The sequence below is a fragment of the Schistocerca serialis genome, chromosome 5, assembly GCF_023864345.2.
Source record: "Schistocerca serialis cubense isolate TAMUIC-IGC-003099 chromosome 5, iqSchSeri2.2, whole genome shotgun sequence".
Taxonomy (NCBI): Eukaryota; Metazoa; Arthropoda; class Insecta; order Orthoptera; family Acrididae; genus Schistocerca; species Schistocerca serialis.
The window spans coordinates 830,068,446-830,089,724 of record NC_064642.1 but is presented as its reverse complement, the minus strand read 5'-3'; the positions used below and the strand labels follow the sequence as shown (position 1 = coordinate 830,089,724).

General features: G+C 43.3%; 1 protein-coding gene across 1 annotated transcript in view; it reads right to left on the bottom strand.

The window, feature by feature from the left end:
* LOC126481507 (ATP-dependent RNA helicase DDX51) overlaps positions 1–20,258 on the bottom strand; it is a 155,805-nt gene extending 135,547 nt beyond the window's left edge. Inside the window, exon 1 of the mRNA XM_050105303.1 lies at positions 20,003–20,258. Coding sequence (XP_049961260.1) covers positions 20,003–20,025 — 23 coding nt within the window. The 5' untranslated portion in view covers positions 20,026–20,258. The remainder of the gene's footprint in view (positions 1–20,002) is intronic.
* Positions 20,259–21,279: the final 1,021 nt, after the last annotated feature.

Below are 21,279 nucleotides of genomic sequence, written 5' to 3'. Positions count from 1 at the left end.
GAAAGAGGCCCAGCAAGCTTTTTTGCTGTCTTTGATGACTCTACGGCATTGCGCTCGGAGTCGTTTGTATTCAATACAATTCGCCAACGTAGGATGGCGGCGAAAGGTGCGTAAAGCACGTCGTCGAGCACGGATAGCGTCCCTACAAGCCTCGTTCCACCAGGGGACGGAAACGCGACGTGAAGAAGAAGTAGTACGAGGTATGGAACGTTCGGCAGCATGGATAATAACAGCCGTGAGGTATTCGACCTGACTGTCACAACTGGGAAAATCGTGGTCCGGAAAGGTCGCCAGGGAGGAGTAAAGTCCCCAGTCAGCTTTCAGTATGTTCCAGCGCGAAGGACGTGGGGATGGGGTGTGGTGCAGGAGACGAACGACACAGGGGAAGTGGTCGCTCGAATAGGTGTCAGAAAGGACATACCACTCGAACCGACGGGCAAGAGTGGTAGAACACCCCCCCCCCCCCCAAAGGGGATGATGGGCATTGAGGTCGCCAAACAATAAGAACGGCGGGGGAAGCTGATCGATCAGGTGCATCATGTCAGCCCGACTAACAGCAGATGACGGTGGAGTGTAGACGGTACAAACTGAAAAGGTAAAAGCAGAAAGAGTAATGCGGATAGCTATTGCTTGGAGTGTGGTGGTCAATGGGATGGGATGGTAATAGACATCGTCCCGAACGAGCAACATGACCCCACCATGAGCTGGGATACCGTCCACAGGGGCGAGGTCATACCGCTCCGAGGTATAGTGGGAAAAGGCAATACGGTCAGTCGGGCGCAACTTGGTTTCCTGGAGACCAAGGACGAGCAGACAGTGCAGGCGGAGGAGCAGTTGTAATTCCTCCCGATTAGATCGAATACCTCTTATGTTCCAATGAAACAACGCCATTGCTAGTCAAAAAGTTGGGGGAACGAGACGGGGAAGAGCTGGTCACCTCGATGGCCGCGGAGGGCCAGGTTGCGAGGCAACAACGCTACAACTGACGGCAGGCGGATCCGGTTCCATCGACTCGTCGCCAGCTGCGGCCGCTGTCCCTGATTGTGTAGGAGGGGCCGCATCATTTGCCGACAAAAGGCCGGCGGACGCCTGGCAGCAGAGCGTCCCGGCGAAACTGAGGACGGCCGGGAGCAGCGACTCACGGATGAAGCGTCAGATGAAACGCGTCGGGGTGGAGAGGGGGATAGAGACTTCTTCTTGGAGGTGTTCTTGGAAGGCCGAGGAGGCACAGGGATGGTGGGCTGGACCCGAAGAAGGTCCTCACGCGCGTGGTCCGTTTTGGAACGCCGGACCTCGGAAGCTGGGGTCCGGAACGTTTCCCCGATGGACGCCTGAGAAGAGGATCGCTTCTCAGGTGGCGTGGGGGGAGGAGGAGGAGGAAGGGTGGCCCCTGGGGCAGGGGGGGTGGGGGCCGCGGGGGAGGAGGAGTTGGAAGGGAGGGATTTGGGAGGCGGAGGCAGAGCCCCCTGATGGGCAGAGGAGGCGGAGGGGGGACAGGATAGAGGTGAGGATACAGCGGAAGGAGTGGACACAACTGAGGCAAACGAAGTGGCCAGTGACACGGGATGAAGGCGGTCATACTTCTTCCTGGCCTCAGAATAAGAGAGCCGATCCAAAGTTTTGATTTCTTGTATCTTTTTCTCCTTCTGATAGGCGGGGCAGTCTGGGGACCTAGGCGAGTGGACGCCAGGACAATTAGGGCACCGAGGTGGTGGGGTGCAAGTATGTTCCTCACGAAGAGGACGTCCACAGTCGCCACAAAGGGGCTCAGCCTCACACCGGGACGACATGTGCCCAAAGCGCAAACACCTAAAACAGCGCATAGGAGGCGGGACGTAAGGTCGCACGTCGCACCGGTAGCACATCACCTTTACCTTCTCCGGGAGAACGTCCCCCTCGAAGGCGAGGATAAAGGCCCCGGTGTCGATGCGACGGTCTTTGGGGCCGCGCTGGACTCGCCGGACGAAATGCACGCCGCGGCGCTCCAGGTTGGCCCTGAGCTCCTCATCAGATTGTAGCAGGAGGTCACGATGAAAAATAACCCCCTGCGTCCTATTTAGTGCCAGATGTGGGACAATGGAGACTGGGATGTCCCCTAGGCGGTCGCACACCTGGAGTGCCGCCGACTGTGTGGCAGAGGTGGTCTTGATAAGAACGGACCCTGATCGCATCTTGCTGAGAGCCTCGATTTCCCCGAAGACGTCCTCAATGTGCTGAACAAAGAACATGGGCTTGGAGGTGGCGAACGTCCCCCCATCTGTTCGAGAACAGACCAAATAGCGGGGGAAGTACTTCGCCCCAAGCCGGCGGGCCTGTCCCTCCTCCCATGGAGTGGCCAAGGGGGAAAGGGCAGGAGAACCAGAACTAGAAACGGTACCTTTTCTTTTGGAAGACTCGGCCGCAGAGCGACCTGATACGTGTTGACGTTTCATGTGCGAAACATCCGCCCCGATACCACCCACTCCGACCAGGGGCTCTCCCCACGGGCGCCACCCAGCCGCAGCAAGGGCCACCTGGCAGGATGACCATTGCCGGGAGTCCTGATGCCCCAAGGAGACGGGCATCTACTCCTTGGCCAACGTGGGGAGGGTGCAGCTCAGGTATCGGCAGTACGATCCCTGTGTTGTCAGGGGGCTACAACCTAGAGGGTACATGACGACCCCACCACAACGGGCTGGCTACCGTGCTGGATTTCTGGTGCCATGGAAAGTCCATCATGATCGCTGGTGCAGATGGAGATGCACTATGGGCGTAACTTGGACAACCCATCAGGCGTTTAGGCCCAATTTGAGGAATAATGGGTATGGTGGCAACGCCGGTGCAATGCTGAGTGCCAAGGTCTTAGTGCACTTAGGACCAGTGGTACACCATGTAAGGTGTCCTTCCCCAAAAGGCTCGTACTTCTGTAGAATTTTGAAAAATGGAGGTCAAACCCCAAGGGGGACCAACACACAGAAGGCCGAAACGGTTGAAACTCCTTTTAGTCGCCTCTTACGACAGGCAGGAATACCTCGGGCCTATTCTTACCCCGGACCCGCAGGGGGTGTAATATTTTGAGACTGATAGCAGATTACACACACTGTACTTTTATTAATTTGCACAACTTCATAACAGAGAGATATAAAATATGCCAACAATTACTGTCTTCTCCGAATATTACATATAAGACAAATCATTGCAAATATTACATGTTAATGAAAATAAGACAAACTGATCACAAAAGGTTAATGTTGAAACACATCTAGCACCCTCTTTTGAATTTACCTTTTTTTCTTTTCTTCTTCTACTTTAAACCATTTTAATGGAACAGTTACTTGTGCATTATGAATGCAATGGCCTGGGGCTGACAAGTCTATGACGGGTGGCAGATAAGCTGTCTTTTGGGCCTGTCAGGACGACAAAACTGTCCCACCTGGCTGTCACGGATCAGACTAGTTGGCGGTGAATACGGGATCTGTCAGAAGTGAAGGGAGCTGCCACAATATAAGACTGTACTCAGGGAAACTCTCTACTGTTCCAAGAGCTGGAGCAGACCTGGTGACACGGCCCAATGTTGGTTCTCGGTGTCCGCATCCTGTGAGCACTGTGAGGCGTCAGACCCCGGCTCAAGTGAAGCAACGCTGCACTGCAACAGGGCAGTTGGGTGGTGCCAAGATGACAGCTGGCAGTTGACGTTCCCATGGCTCGGCTGGTGCTGGCCGGCCAGATGGATTCGTAGTGTTTGGCAGCAGTGTGCAGGCGGGGCGACACTGTTCTCCAGACTCTGGACCTCAGCGTATGACTGGTGGGCTGAGGATAACGATAGCCGGGATGCAGGGTAGGGGGGACTGGCAACATAGCAGGCTCGAACGTGATCGGTGGTCTGATCAGTAACTATTAATAACGCCCCAGTGACTCGTTTCTCTGGCCGTCTGCGATGCTGTGTCGACAAGTCATTAAGAGTATCTCACCACAAAGTGACATAATGTGAGGGGCATTTTGCGAGGCGGCCGTGTCACATGTCGCATGCCTTCAGGGTGCTGATTGGAATGCTGTGTCCTGTCTATACCGTAATAAAAATGTCATACACTGTAGTGCTTTGAGAATTTCCGCGTGAATTCTAGAATCACTCAGCCTTCTACCGCCTTGAACACACGATATTTTAAATATAAGTGTGAGAGAGCCTATCTACTGTGAGTTGCGTGTCTGTGTGTGCAGGTTCCAAGTGCATAGTACGAAGACTGTAGACATGGAGGTCAAACGGCACTGACAAGTGTATGCCGGTCGCACCATGGAAGCCGTAGTGAAAGAACAAGGAGTGTTTATGTACCAAGTGTTTATGTATTCTGTGCTGTTGTATAACTTTGACTATTGTAGTGAAAAAAAAAAAAGAACAGTTGAAATATTGTTAATTATTGTTCGTTTTGGACATGGAGAGGATAAGACAGGTGTTCAGATTCAGATTAAGAATGGACTTGGGTTCTAAGCCAACCTTTTCTTATGTGTAAATGAACTCTGTTTTTAACCTTTGGACAAGCAAAGAGACTTACTTGATAGTGTTTGTTTATGTGGAAAATGAGTTTTGTAAAAGATTGATGTTCAAATAAATGTCATGAAGTTAAGCAAAAGAAACTGCGTATGTCTGCTTATTCTTATAAGTAGAAAGAATCTTGAGAAATTCCTGTTCCTAGCAGATATACTTCAGAGAAGAAGAGAAAAGGAGGTTGCAGCAGCAAGGTAACCAGCAAGGAAAGTCGGCTGACCATCTCAAGTAAGTCTATCGTTAAAGAAGTGAGATTTTGCACACGTACTTCGCCACTTTAAATCGTCCAAAGCATTAGAACGTGGCAACCTGTGTGAAACGACATGAAAATAGGAATTTTGAGACAAATACGAGAGAAGATGATATTAGATGTTGCCATAGCAACCGAGCATAACAAGACAAAACAACCAGTTCATGGAACTGGATTCTGCCTAAAAATTCAAATGCTGAAAATTAGTAATTATTACAATGTTATTATCATATATTATATATTATTTTATATTACTGTTATATTACAATGTTGTTATTACAACGTTAAATGAACAGAGAGAAGATCTCGATGTATTAGACTAAGAAGAGATACACTGAGAACAATTCGACTGAGAAGATCTGGTGTAGAGAGTATAACAGCTCTCACACATGGTGGGTAAGCAGACACAGAAACCAACATCCGATGCTGCCAGCATCATTTGCTGTCCATCGGTGCTGACATGCTTCCACATCCACTCACCAGTGCCTACGTAGAAAACAACAACCGACGCCACCAGCATAAGTTGCTGTTCGCCGGTGCTGGTTACACATCCGCTTACCGATGCAGCCTAAACTCTATGTCGGGCGAGCGTAAAACAGAACTTTATTGTTTTAGTAAGAACTGTTCAGTGAACAATACTACTGTAGTTACAAGAGTAATCCCAAAAGTAAGGTCTCCTATTTATTTATAAGTACATAGACCTGTTTATTTCTACAATGGTTTACATAAGTTTACAGGTTGAACATTTAGCTATTTTTTGACATAATCACCATTTCTGTCGATGCATTTTTGTAGACACTGTGGCAGTTTTTGTACGCCCATGTCATACCAGTTCGCCGCCATGCTGTTCAGAAAGTTACAAGCCTCTTCTCTCACCTCGTCATTGGAGCTGAATCGCTTTCCGGCCAAATGTTCTTTTATCTTAGAGAACAGGTGATAGTCACATGCGCCAAGTCAGGTCTACAGGGTGGGTGGGTGATTATGTTCCACTGAAACTGTTGCAGGAGAGCAATGGTTTGCCGAGCGATGTGTGGGTGAGTGTTGTCATGGAGAATGTGTACGCTCTTGTTGCTCAACATTCCTCTTCTCCGGTTCTGAATTGCCCGTTTGAGTTTTTTCAGTCTCACAGTACCTGTCAGCGTTAATTGTGGCCCCAGCGATTCAGCTCCAACGACGAGGTGAAAGAAGAGGTTCATAACTTTCTAAACAGCACGGCGGCGAGCTGGTATGACGTGGGCACACAAAAACTGCCACAGTGTCTACAAAAATGTATCGACAGAAATGGTGATTATGTCAAAAAATAACTAAATGTTCAAGCTGTAAACTGATGTACACCACTGTAGAAATAAACAGGTCTATGTACTTATAAAAAAATAAGAGATCTTACTTTTGGGATTACCCTCGTATTATAATCAGAGTTGAATTTTTTAAAATGATTACTAGGCCTAAAGCTGATAAGAATATAGATAACTTAGGACAAATGGAAAAAACTCAAGAATCAGCTATGGTTGTCAAAGTTAGTAAATAGATGCCAGATTGGTCTGAATTAGTAAATTTAATTAAAGCCTAGAGGGCAGATTCAGCCGCTTTAAGAGAGGAACTAAATGAAGCTTGTAATGCTCAGAATGAAACTTTCAAGAAAGAACTTGGCTCAGTAAATTCTCAATTAAATTTGCTAAATGCCAAAGTAGAATCGCAAAGCAAAGAATTTGGTAGTTTATGCGAAAGTATGGTGGCTTTAAAGACTGAATTTGACGATTTAAACAATAAGGTAGAGGATTTGAAATTAGAATTAACGAATGAAGTAACTAACTCTTTAAACCTCCATGTAAATCGACTTTTCACTGACTTTAGTCAAAAACAGAATGATCGAATCTGAAATGAGTGGAAAGTTAGGATCATTTGAAAATGCATGCAATGTTAAGTTTGATGCTGTAAAGCAGGGGTTGCACACTGTAAAAGAGTGCATCGATAAGCAAGATAAGTTAATGACAATAATCCAATCGAAAATTACACGAGTAGATAATGTAGAAAGAAACTTCAAAGATAAACTAACGAACTCAGACATTATAAATGTAAGTAGTTTGCAGGAACAGGCGGAGGAAATGATAGATTGAAAAGTTGTAGCGAGAGTAACCTCTGGGAATGTATCGCCTACTGTTTCTTCCGAACTTTGAGATACCTGAAAGGTTATAGATGACTTGTGGAAAAACGGACAACTTCACTGAATGTTGTTTTAACTAGTGAAGTAGTTACCGATTTGCAATGGGGAGTGAATTCGGGATTATTGAGACAATTCCCTAAGCTTAAACCGGACAGGGATGTACATCCAACTCACTTTTTGAAAAGATTCAATCAAGCTTTGCCAAAGAACTACGAAGATTCTAAGAAAATTGAACTTGCTGGGGGGTAACTTTCAGGGGAAGCCTCAGAATGGGGTACTGTAAATATTGAGAACTTTTCTTCTTGGGAAAACTTCCAGAAGAAATTTAAAGAAAAATATTGGTTGGCTAGTGCACAAGAAAAGTTAATATCAGATTTGTGGGACCCAAAATATTACAATAATATGTGGGGTTCTGTGAGAAAATATTTCGACTGGCATTTAAACAAGGGCGAAGTATTTGGATAAACCGATGGAGGAAGAGGGATTATTTAGAATTTAATTACACATTTACCCATCTATGAAATGAAAGACATCTTGCGTAGGGGCTGGAAAACGGTTGAAGAATTGTTATCTTTTGTTGAAGCTCTAGATGCAATAAATCAAGACCATAATGAAACTCTACATCAAGGGGAAAATCTGAACTACAAAAGGAATAGTGGTAATAATTTCAAAAAGCATAAAGTCAACCTAGCTAGAGTACACCAGTGCAATAGAAAAAATGGTGATGACAATTGTCAAAAGAAACATCCACCTTCGAATTTAAGTCCAGTAACTTCGCAGGAATTTGTACTGAGTAATAGTAGAACACAAAGTGGTAACATAGTATCTTGATTCGGTAACCAACCTGTGATTACTGATAATGAGGAAAACGTGATGCGATCTGGATCCAGGGCCGGGGCCCAGGTCGTAGAGATACACTGGGAGGCCTAGTTCATAATAAGTATGTTAATTTCACACACAAAATACCTACTAAAGAATGGTTACTGCTGGAAGACCAAAGCCTAGTTATCAACAATCCACAATCTATAATAGCAGGGACCATGGAGACTTCTGAAATTAACATATTTATAGACTCATGGAGCGAAGTGTCACTCATATCCAGCGCATCCTTTAACTTACTACAGACTAAAAAACACTTACCGCTGTTACCAGTAACTGGAGTTTACATAGTTGGTATAACAGGAACGAAAAGTAAAATTGTGAAACACGAAACTCAAGTGAACTGTAGCGTTGGAAATATTCTATTTCGTCAAACACTGTTAATCATAGAGATTATAAATAGAGATGTTTTATTTGGTTTACATTGGTTATTAGAATTTAAAGTCATCTTAAACTTTGAGGAAAAACTTCTATGTTTCGGAAAAGGGGTCAGTAGATACTGGATACCATTTGTGACAGACAGGTACATTGGTAAACAAACAACTGAATGTCAGTGTCTGCGATTAACAGCTACCGCACAATTGTCATCAGAGATCAATAGTGTAGGTCATGTATCACGTCAAGCTGACTTACAAGACAAGGTAAACGAGTCTATAATATTAACCAGTGAACAAAAACAAGATTTATATAAAATTCTAATGGAATATGAGGTAGTATTTTCCGATTGTCCAGGTAGTATCAGCGACTACATATGTAAGTTTAAAATCAAAGATGACACTCCATTCTTCTGTAAGCCATATCCAATACCGGTAAGTTTGAAAGAAGCAGCAGGAAATCAACAAAATGATTGATAACAATATAATAGAACATAGCTCCAGCATCATGAATAACCCTTTGGTCATGATGAAAAAAGGTACAGGAGGAGTACGATTAGTGTTAGATGGGCGGACATTGAATAAGCATATAGAGATAGAAAGAGACAGACCCATTAACATCGACGAATTGTTATCCAAATTTGAGGAAGCAAGGTTTTTTAGCACAATGGACCTGACTGCGGGATATTGGCAAATTAGGTTACATCCAGAATCAAAGTAGTATACAGCATTTTTGTTTGATGGTAAATCATACCATTTCAATGTACTGCCATTTGGACTTAATATTTCTGTATCTGTATTTATACGTGTGCTGGATGAAGCATAAGGGAGAGATTTATTGAAGCTTTCCTTCTCTGGTATTGTTGCTTTCCAGCCTGGATTTTCTACTGATTGATTTTTGCCTGATGGCTTTTTTTTTATCGTAACCCTGTGCCGTTTTCCTTTGTAACTACTTTCTTTTGCATCGCTATACTCAATGTCCATCTTTCTTTCTTTTCTTCCCTGTGTTTCTCTCGTTGCCTTACGAACTGCACTGCACGCTCTACCTATGAGCCGCACTGTATTATCAACTGACTCGGCCGCGTGCAACAGACGGCCTCAAGACCATGCTGATTGTTGGTGCAGCATCTTATGTCCCACATTACTCCCGCCAATATAATTAAGCCTATACCTTCAAACTGATCACGCTCCCTGAGTCAGTTCCCGTATTTAAGCGTGTTATCTACCGCACTTTTCCCGTGCCACACGATCTTGCATCTCTTAACTATGGACCCCTCCCCACCTCCCACACTTTCTCCGTTCTATCCCTGTTCGCACCCACTAAATCCACCTCATTCAGTCACATCTGCCGTCCCCCTTCTTTACGCTTATCCACCCTCAAACATGCTACCCACAGTAATATAAATATATTTATTAATGATTAGTTACTCACTACTTTGACCTTTGTGACTTCTCACCAATTTTAGCGAGTTTTCACCTTCCACTATCGTTGTCTTCCTCAGATTGCATCTTTTTTTCTCCTCCTGTGCATCCATTATGCTCTTTTCGTACTTTTCACACATATTTGGGTGTATTTTTGCATAATTTTTCAGATGCAATTAATTTTCTTATGTAATTTTTCGCATTTTTGCACCACCATGGATCCTTGCTCCTTCCACCTGCGTCAATACAGAAAAGTTTCCTTATCCCTAACCAGATCCCAGTCCCACATACTGTTCCTGCATTGTTGCTGCGCTCATGAAATCCCCCCTAATGGCATTACCATCAAATTACCCAGGTCTAGTTGCCACCCCTCCTTCCACAATGACCTCCACATGTTCAGATTTCGCCAATCCTTAGCCCTCACCAACATAGTTCTGCAGAACCATATCTACCAAGCCCAATCCTCCTTGCAGTCAGTACCTTCTCTCCATCTGCAAAATTCTCCTGCTATGTAATCCCAAATTCCTGGAACCCATAACACACATTGAAACTCTTGCCCTGCAGGAACTTGAGCAACATGCACAACACCACCTCAAAAAGCTCTCCATCCTGCTCACTTCCTACTGCCACCTCGGAGTACCACTGTCCACCACTTCTAAAACAACCTCCAAATCTCCCCCATGCCCCCTCATAGCTGACAAACCTCACCTTCCAAAACTCACTTCCACCACTACACAGATCCCCAAAACCTAAACAGACCTGCAACACAGTCATGAACCTTCCCTCCAGAAGCCTTAGTCCCATAGAAATATCAGTCCTTTCCAAAGGTCTCACCTTTTGCCCCACTCCCAAATTCAACCATATAGGATTTGTTGAAGACCTTCTCTCTTTCTCCCAGTCCCTACAGTGGAAACACTTCGCCACCAACCCAACCAATTAGACTCAACCAAAGACCAATATTGAACCCTGCCTAACTCAGTTCACTCCTCCATCCAACCGTGATGCACCCCCACTGCCTCCAAACCACCCCCTGTTACTTTCCAGAATTTCTTATTCTCGAACCTTGCCTCACCACATTCCCCAAATCCCTCAACATGCATACTAACCTTACATCCACAGAAAGAACCGCAGTCAACCACCTAAAAATTGATCCCGATCTTATAATCCTACCTGCAGACAAAGGCTGCACCACCGTTGATTTGAACCGCAAGGATTACGTGGCATAAGGACTCTGTCAGCTGTCAGATACTTCCACCTACAAACCATGCCACAGTGATCCCATTCCAGCAATCCAGCAGAATCTCCAGTCACTACTCAAATCCTTAGGCCCATCCCAGAACCTCTCCCATAGTCCATCACTCTACTTACACCTACCACTCCCCGCACTCCCATCTTCTACATGCTTCCTAAAGTCCATAAACCCAACCACCCAGGACGCCCTATTGTGGCCGGTTACTGTGCCCCGCACTGAGAGAATCTCTACTCTCGTAGACCAACACCTTCAACCTATTACCCGGAACTTATCCTCCCATATAAAAGATACCAACCATTCCCTCGACCGACTCTCCACAGTTCCTGTCCCGTTACCACATGGTGCCCTGCTGGTCACTATTGATGCCACCTCCCTATACACTAACATTCCTAATGGCCATGGCCTTATTGCTATCGAACACTACCTTTCCAGGCACCCTATGGATTCCAAACCAACAACCTCCGTCCTAGTCTCCATGACCAACTATATCCTCACCCACAATTACTTCTCCTTTGAAGGCATTACCTACAAACAAATATGCGGTATGGCTATGGGCACCCGCATGGCACCATCCTATTGGTAACCTCTTCACGAGCCATCTAAAAACCCAGGATCCTAAATCCCTCACCTGGTTCAGATTCATTGATGACATCTTTGCTATCTGGATTGAAGGTGAGGACACCTTATTCACATTCCTCCAGAACCTCAACAACTTCTCCCCCATTTGCTTCACCTGGTCCCTCAACACAACAAATCACCCTCCTAGATGTTGACCACCTCAGAGATGGCTACATCAGTGCCTACGTCCGTATCAAACCTACTAACCACCAGCAATACCTCCACTTCGATAGATGCCCCCCCATTCCATACCAAGAACTCCCTTCCGTACAGCCTAGCCACCCGTGGTCGTCGCATCTGCAGTGATGAGCAGTCCTCCTCTAAATATACCGAGGGTCTCACTGAAGCCTTCACTGACCGTAATTATCCTCCCAGCCTTTTACAAAAACAAATCTCTCGTGCCTTATCTTTCCAGTCTCCCACCACCTCCCAAAGTCCCACAGTCCGGCCACAGAGGAGCATTCCCCTCATGACTTAGTACCATCTGGAACTGGAGCAACTGAATTACATTCTCCGCAAGGGTTTCGATTACCTCTTGTCATGCCCTGAAATGAGAAATGTCCTATCCACTATCCTTCCCACCCCTCCCACCGTGGTATTCCGCTGTTCACCGAACCTACACAATATACTCGTCCATCCTTACACAACCCCTGCTCCGAATCCCTTACCTCATGGCTCATACCCCTGTAATAGACCTAGATGCAAGACCTGTCCCATACATCCTCCTACCACCATCTACTCCAGTCCGGTCGCTAACATCACCTATCCCATCAAAGACAGGGCCATCTGTGAAACCAATCATGTGATTTACAAGTTAAGCTGCAACCACTGTGCTGCATTCTATGTAGACATGACAACCAACAAGCTGCCTGTCCGCATGAACAGCCACTGACAAGCTGTGGCCAAAAAACAAGTGGACCACCCCGTCGCTGAACACGCTGCCAAACATGATACCCCTCATCTCAATGACGACGTCACAGCCTGTGCCATATGGATCCTTCCCCTGCAATACATCCTACGTTCCCGTAACCCTCTTGCCCTCAATCTTTGTTAGTCACTGTCCTCATCCATCCAGCCCCCTCCCTGTTCCCATTCCAGCACTACATATCCGTCATTTCACCACCACACCCAGTCTTTTAATTTCTCTCCTTTCCGTTACTTACCCCCTCCCCCCTCCGTCTAAACTGCAACACTTCACCGTCTGCAACTCCCACCATACTATCCCTCCCCCTACCCGCCCCAGCCTCCTCCTTACCCCCACCCAGTCACCACTCCCATCATGCACTGGTGCTGCTGCTCGCAGTGCAGTTTCAGCTCTCTGAGACTGCAGATGTGTGTGCAAGTTGCGTTTACGTAAGTGTGTGTGTGCGCGTGTGTGTATGTGTGACTACTGCCGACTAAGGCCTTAATGGCCGGAAGCTATGATTGTGTGAACCTTTTTATTGTGCCTATTACGACTCAGCAGCTCCGCTATATGGTGAGTAGCAGCTTTCCTTCTCTGGTATTGTTGCATTCCATCCTGGCTTTTCCATTGTTTGATTTAATAATATATGTAGATGAAATCCTGATAATATCACCTTCTTGGGAAGAACATTGTATAACATTGCGTAAGACCCTGAAAAATTTTTGAGAAAGTTATTACGGTGAAGCTATCTAAATCATATTTTGCGCATCAAGAGCTTAAGTTTTTAGGGCATATAGTAAGGGTGCAGGGAATTAGACTGGACCCTGAATGCATCAAAGCTATTGAAGAATGTCCACATCCTAGAAACGTAAGAGAGCTGAAGGGATTTATAGGAATGGCCGGATACTATCAATGGTACATACGAGGGCAAGAACTAAATGACCCGAAAATTTTACGTTTATTAAGGAAGGGAGTACAGTGGATTTGGGATAAAGTGGTGAATGAAGCGTTTGAGAATGTCAAAAGAGCACTTGTTGAATCACCCACATTACATCATCTGGTTATGGGCGAACCATTTAAAATTTCAACAGATGCATCTGATTATGGTATTACAGCAGAGCTTTTCCAAGGAGAATGGGATCTAAATCATGTAGAACACCGAACAATAGCTTCTGCTAGCTGTAGTCTGAATAAACATGAGTTAAATTACACAGCTACACAAAAAATTGTTAGCAACTTTTCTTCTCTGGTACTGTAACATTCCATCCTGGTTTTTCCATTGTTTGAACATATAAAAGATGTGAGACAGGCTCCCTTGAACTTGGAAGAATTCTGACCCAATGGAGACACTCGATAATAAATGTTCTCTACAAAGGTAGAGGAGGCTCAACGGACACAAACAAGAACAGAGGCATAGCCATGGAAAAGATGTTTCCAAAGATAATTACAGAAAAAAATCAAAGCCTATGGGGGCAGCCATCTCCCAGAACCACAAATGGGCTTCAGATCTGGAAGATCAACACTTACGGCAGTCAGGCTTCTTCCAAACAACATCGACGAAGTGTTACAAAAGAAACAAATGTTCTACACAGTGTTCATAGACTTTACCAAAGACTTTGACCTACTGGAAAGAGATCTTGTAGTCCAAAAACTGGAGAACATAATGGGAGAGGATGTGTATGGGCAAGAATAATTAAGTCAATCCTCGAATAAAACTTAATCACAATATCAGACAACCTCTCTTTTTCGAACCTCATTTTGGAATCAAACAGAGTCTTACAGGGTGACCCAATGAGCCCTTTGCTGTACATTCTTGCCCCAGAAGAAGTACTGTGAATTGCAAAAAATGACGATGTATACATATATGCATACGCTGACGACTTAGCCGTAGGATCATCAGATATGCAGAAGCTGCAGAAAATCATTGAGAAAATAGATAAATGGTGTAGTGAACACAAACTACACATAACACAGACAGAAATGGGGATTTTCAGAAAAGGAGGCAAAACACCCAAGAATGTGGAAATCAACATCAGAGGACAAAAAATAAAAATCTCATCAGACTTTAAATACCTAGGGGTGACATTGCAACCAACAGCCATATGCTTCACACAACCTGCAACAGAACATGCAGCCCAAGCAATAATAGCAACACAGGACATCAAAAACATCCACCTACTCAATCTAGAAATGGCCCTGAAATTATTCAACACAAAAATCTTGCCAATCCTGGCCTATGGGATGGAGGTTATATGGGACCACCTGACAAAAAAAAAAAAAATAAATAAAAAAAAAAAAAAAAATCTAGAAACACTAGAAAAGGTAAAATCGACTTATCTAAAAAGAGCACTAAGTCTCTCAAAGACAACAAGATCTAGACTAGTGTACCTGCTAGTGAGAGAGACATTCCTAATTGAAGACATCAGACTTCCATCTATGATGCCAAACATCAGGGCTTCCAGCAATCAACTGAAGATCATGGAGAATAAATGAGAAACAGTATGGCTGGAGTACTATGGAACCGAAGCAATGACGAACTGCTCATGGACAGCATCAAACTTCGAACTGCGACATGTTGTAACTAGATTATCTATTCACGGCTTTCATAATCTAATTTGCAAAAACAAAACTTATCACGACCCAACCACAACATGTGTGTGTGAACTGTGTAATGAAGCCTGTGAACGATATCACATAGAACTGTGCAGTAAAAGAGTGGAATCTATAAATGAATATACAAAAATGTAAATGTAAAATGTTAAGCAAAGTAACTGTATATGGCTATTTGACTACAATTATACTAAATAAAAAATTTAACTATTTAAACAGCTGCTGCAACATGCAACACATAATAGCATTTGGCCCATGGCTAGCCATCAGTAATTTATTTGCCCAAGGAGAATTTTACAATTTGGCGTCACTGGAAATGTCCAACTCCAACTGGTTTTTCTTTTTTTGAGGGTAGGGGGGCGGGGCAGGTGGATATTCTGATAGTTTTTCAGTGTTTTGCGGGGTTGTAGTAAGAGGGAACTAGTAGGGCTCACTGAGGAATATACTGAGGACCGCAGCACCGTTATGTCAGATGAGTTTTCATTGTACAGGGGTTATTAACACTTAGTAGTTAACCATGGTATTCAGTTAAAGATTATGACACTGGGGCTTGCACTAATACCATAAGGAGATTTGGGGGAGGGGCCAATAAAATCTGTTATAGGGAGGGGAAAGGTGCTCATCCAACCTGCAATCTCATTTAGATGAGTATTGCTGGCAAAAGAGCATCACTGAGATTTATTATGCTTGTCATATTTGAGAGCTGCAGGAGAGGACGTGTAGGCTAAGGTTGGTGAGTTGAGTGGGTTGGGTTTTGAGGGGGAAAGTGACATTGTGGGTATTGTTCGTGAGGTTGATGGGACAAGTAATGGATTGTGTGTGTCACATAACATGGCTGTAGATAGCACTATTTTCCCATACAAAAGGGTTCATAAAGCAACATGGTGTAGCCCTGGTCAGCGTACCTTCAACCAAATTGATCGTGTAATTATTGATGCAGGCATTCCTCAAACTTACTAGATGTATGAACTTACAGGAGTTAATGTAGATTCAGACCACTACATTGTAATTGCGAAACTAAGACCTCGAATACCCAATGCAAGAAAAGTCAAAGGAACACCTCAAAGTAAGTATATGGTATAGAAGTTAAAAAATGAAGACATCTCTAAAACGTACTCTGAGAAGGTTGCTGAGAATCTTGCATTATACACCCATGGTGTAAGTGATAACCTGGATCAGGAATGGAATGCTTGCAGGGATGCAGTCATTAAAGCAGCAGAAGAAGTGCAGGGAAAGAAGGAAAACAACAAAGGAATTCCTGGTTTGATGAAGAACGTAAGAGAATAAGTCAGGAGAAAAAAACTGGCATACAGGAAAATGCTTGAGAAATCATACACTCGTATAGCAGTAAGAAATTATCAAGATAAAAGGAAAGAAGAGAAGAAACTGCATCGGAGAAATAAAAGGGAATGGGAAAGAAAGCAGATTGAAGAACTGCAGACAATTGGAAAAACAAATGATGTTAGAAAATTTTATCAGAAAATTAATAGTGAAAGAAGAGCATTTAAGCCGCACATAATCCTGTGTAAAAGTAAAAATGGCACACTACTAACCAATGACCAGGAGTACTGGAGCGTTGGGTAAAGTATTTCAGTGAACTGTTGGATGCTTCAGAGTCCCCTACTGAAGATATCCCAGTCGCTCCAGAAGATGATGACATAGTACCTCCCCCTTCCCAAGGAGAAGTGAACAAAGCAATTGACCGATTGAAGAACAATAAAGCACCAGGGACTGACAATATAACATCTGAACCACTGAAAGCTGGAGGAGTTGAGCTAAATCGTAGGATCTACAAGACTGTGTGCCTCATCTGAGAAAAGGAAGAGTTACCAGAAGAATGGAATGTAGGGATAGTGTGTGTGGTGCATCAGAAAGGAGATCTATTTGAATGCAGCAACTACAGAGGCATAACACTTTTAAATATTACATTCATCTATAGCAGAAGATATTATTGGAAGCTATCAATGCAACTACAGAGGCATAACACTTTTAAATATTATATTCATCTATAGCAGAAGATATTATTGGAAGCTATCAATGCAACTACAGAGGCATAACACTTTTGAATATTATATTCATCTATAGCAGAAGATATTATTGGAAGCTATCAATGCGGGTTCAGACCAGGAAAGTCAACTGTAAACCAGATATTTACTCTCTGACAAATAATAGAAAAGACCAATGAATTCAATGTTGGTGTGCACCACCTTTTCATTGACTCTAAATGTGCATGTGACACAATAAACTGGGCCAAACTTTATGAGGCAATGCGGGAGTTTCGAGTGCCTGGAAAATTGGTGCGTTTAATAGAGGTCACCCTAAAGTATCCCCAGTGTACCGTGCGAGTGCAGTCAAGACTATCACCTCGTTTTCCCGCTCAAACTGGACTAAGGCAAGGAGATTGGTTTTCTTGCCTACTTTTCAACCTGGTGCTTGAAAAAGTGGTATGCGAATCGGGTATCCAGACAAGAGGCACTATCTACTGTAGGTCTACAATTGCTGGGATATGCAGATGACTTGGATTTAATGAGCAGAACAGAGATCAGCTCTAAAACTGAGTGCAGAGGAGATGGGCCTGAGAATTAACGAAGGAAAGATGAAGTATATGTATAATGGCACTAACAAACCTCTACAGCACACAATAAACCTTGAGGGAATGACATTTGAGCGAGTGGAATGTTTCACCTATCTGGGCTCACAGATAAAAGCAAATGGCACCACCTTTATTGAAATTATGGTTCGCATAAGTGCTTCTAACCGATGCTACTTTGGAATGGACTAAGTGCTGACTTTACAAAATGCTGATATGCCAAGTACTTACTTACGGCTCAGAAACATTGACAATTACAAAGTAGGGTGAAAACAAACTGAGATCATATGAAAGAAGTAACTGAGGAGGATTTTGGACCTGTATATGAAAATGGGATCTGGAGAAGGCAAGAAAATGATGAACTTTACGACTGTTGCAAGGAGGATGATGTGGTGAAGTTCATAAGGCTGTGCAGACTGAGGTGGGCTGGACATATAATGCGACTCAATGAGACAGATCCCGCAAGGAAACCCTGCTGCAGTGAACCTGGAGGAGAAGAGCAGGACGACGACCTAGGTTGAGATGGAGTGACGAGGTTGGAGTGGTCGCTGCCAGAGTTGGTTGCCGTAACGGGAGGTTCATGGCAAAGTCCAGAGAGGAATGACAGAAAATTAATGAAGAGGCCAAGTCCCATCCCGGGATGTACTGCCAATTGAAGAAGAAGATGTAGGTTTGTGAAGTTTATGGTTGTGATTTTTTTTTTTTTTTTGTGGTTTGTTGGTGGGCATTGAGGGCTGCTTTTGAGCTATATAGGTTGACTGACATGGATGATTCCTGTTGGTTTTGTGGCTCTGTCATTATTTCATAAGCTGAGATTTTTTTACAATATTTGTTTTTGGATGGTGGGGTGTTTTGTATTGCTGTATAGTTAGCTTGTCTCTGGCCTAAACCCCTAGCTTCACACAGCTGTCCCACTAGTTTCATTTTATTGGAGTGAGAATTTATTTTTGTTTGTGTTCGCTGACGTGTGTACATACTAATGTAACTGGCGATATATTGTATATGCTGGAAGAAGGTGTTTCCACCGTTTTGATGATCAAGGGTCAAAGCAGATGGGTGGAACTGGATGCTTCCCTAATGCCTCTACAATGATGTATAAGATCAGTCAGCTTAACACAAGGAAAAATACAAGTCATATACACACAAGTGTTTAATGGTCAGCATTAATCTTGTTGAAGGGACAATTCCAGCATTTGCCTGAAATGATTTGGGAAAACTACAGACAACATCGATTAGGATGGGTGAGCAGAGCAATAGCCTCCTTCCAAACATGACACCACTGTGTTAACAAATGCCTTGCCTCATACAACTGAACCCAATGTACAGTTCTGTTAACATGGTCTGTTCATAATTTAATTACCAGTACCTGCACTTGGTTCAGAGACCATGTTGAACTGTATGGACTCCTATACCACCTGTATAACATAAGTTCAACGGATGGAGGAAGGCAATGGCACACTTTCTCCAGGAAGACCATGTCTAGTAAAGCATTCTGGTGTTCAAACCAATCTGCAGACTCATGACAGCCTTCCTTACTTTACCATGTACACTTGAACAAAATATGGGATCTGTAAGACAGCAGTTAGTCTGATACAGGATCTGGGGCACAGAGAGACCTCTGTGACACTCTTATCCAAAATAAATATCTCATTGTATTCTCTCTGTATACAGGACATATATACACATCACTTCTTTTTTTGTAAAACATCAGGGTGGCACACCTAAATGTTATAAAATACATAACTGCAACACAAGAAATAAACACAATTACTAAAGACTAAAAATGATCATAGTCCATACTCAAGTGCATTAATGAGGGTACCATAAATTGCGAGTATCCATTAAAAGCACATAATGTACTAGGCATGCATTTGAAACAAAATTAAAAATCATCTCTCGGAGGCTCTAAACAAATGTCTGTAGACACTGACAGAATTCTATGCTCCTTAAAAGTCCCTGCTCTGGACTGTAAAAGCAAATATTACTCGATATCAAAAGCTGCAATCTATTGTAGGCTGCAGATCTTTGCAAACAGTAAATAGAAGCAACAATAGTAGCTGTAGGGATATAAACATTCATGAAATGAAAAACACCGTTATATGCAGTCTATACTTCATCAAAACTCTAGTCTTTATTTTAACCTTTGTACATAAATGTTTTAAATGTTCGTACACAGATACATGTATTAATTTTGCACATAATCTGACGCTTGCAAAGGTCATCATTTGATGGTTATAGGCTACAAGAAATGTTATTAAATGAAAACAAAGTGCTCTAAACAGTACAACAACAAGGTACGGCGAGTACAGTTAAAAACGCAATATTGCGCAATAGGTAAAGAGCTTCAATATATCCTACAAACTACAACACTCGGCTACTTTTACACTATAATACGAAAAATGAATATGTAACATTACCTATTGATGACAAACATGTCCATGCTGTAGTTTTCTTAAGTACTACTTTTATCTTTCAAGTTGGATACATTACGCTTTATTCGTAGATCAATTACGTTATGCTATCATACAAAAAACTTTATTCGTCAATTACCATCACGAGAAACAAAAATATTCATCCTGACATACCAACAACCTTCATTCACCGGCACTACAATTTCAAAACAATACGGTCTAGAACAACACCCCGGTATCAGAGTTCAATGATTATACACACTGTTTACCAAAGATTCTCATCGAACAAGTCACAGGTCGGACGGGAGTGTCTCGCGCCAGTAAAACGTCTGTCTGAGTTCACGTTTCGAAGCGAAAATTTATATCACGTAATTACACCCACCCAGTTTCAGAGAACAGCTGGCTGTGGGTGTCTGCTGGTTGGTTGGTTGATTTGGGGGAGGGGACCTGACAGCGAGGTCATCGGTACCACGGGATTAAGGAAAGAGTGGGGTAGGAAGTCAGCCGTGCCCTTTCAAAGAAACCATCCCGACATTTGCTGAAGCGATTTAGAGAAATAACGGAAAACCTAAATCATGATAACTAGACGGGGGTTTGAACCGACACCAGTGTGTTAACCACTGCACCACCTCGCTCGGTGTGTGTCTGCCATTCTGAAAGTAGTTACTAAGACGTGTTCTACGCTTGTCCACTCCCATATCGCTTGCTTATTCTTATTTCACTTTCCTTTTTTGTTTCTCTTGATTTATATTTGCTGCTGAAATTAGTTTTTTTGTATAGTTTATGCTACTGAAGTGACGAACACAGTAAGCAGTTTCAAAATGATGTAGGTTGCGGTAGTTATTCGCAGATGAAAAAGCTTGCACGGGATAGGCAGTGTAGAGAGCTGCATCAAACTAGTCTGTGGACTGAAAATCACTACAACATTGTTAAGGTGATGATTATATTTAAATAGTTTGCTATTTCTTGCCCATTATGTAAGTCTAGGAAAAGAAAAAAAGAAGAAGAAAACTAAAATGCACAGTAAAGGTATAGAATACTCTTAAAACAGAAGCTTACAGAGTTTCTAGGTTTATATCCTTTATCATTTTAGTGGTCTTTTTGTGTATTCTGAACGCTTAGCCCTTGCCGAATTATCCCAGAATATGACATTATATTTAGGGCGTGGAAGAAAATAGGCATAATAGCTACGCTTAATTGTTTTTTCACATTACATCACTATTTTAAATAACTCTGAAGCTAATGCTAAGTACGTTTTCCATTACACACTCAATGACAGAGTT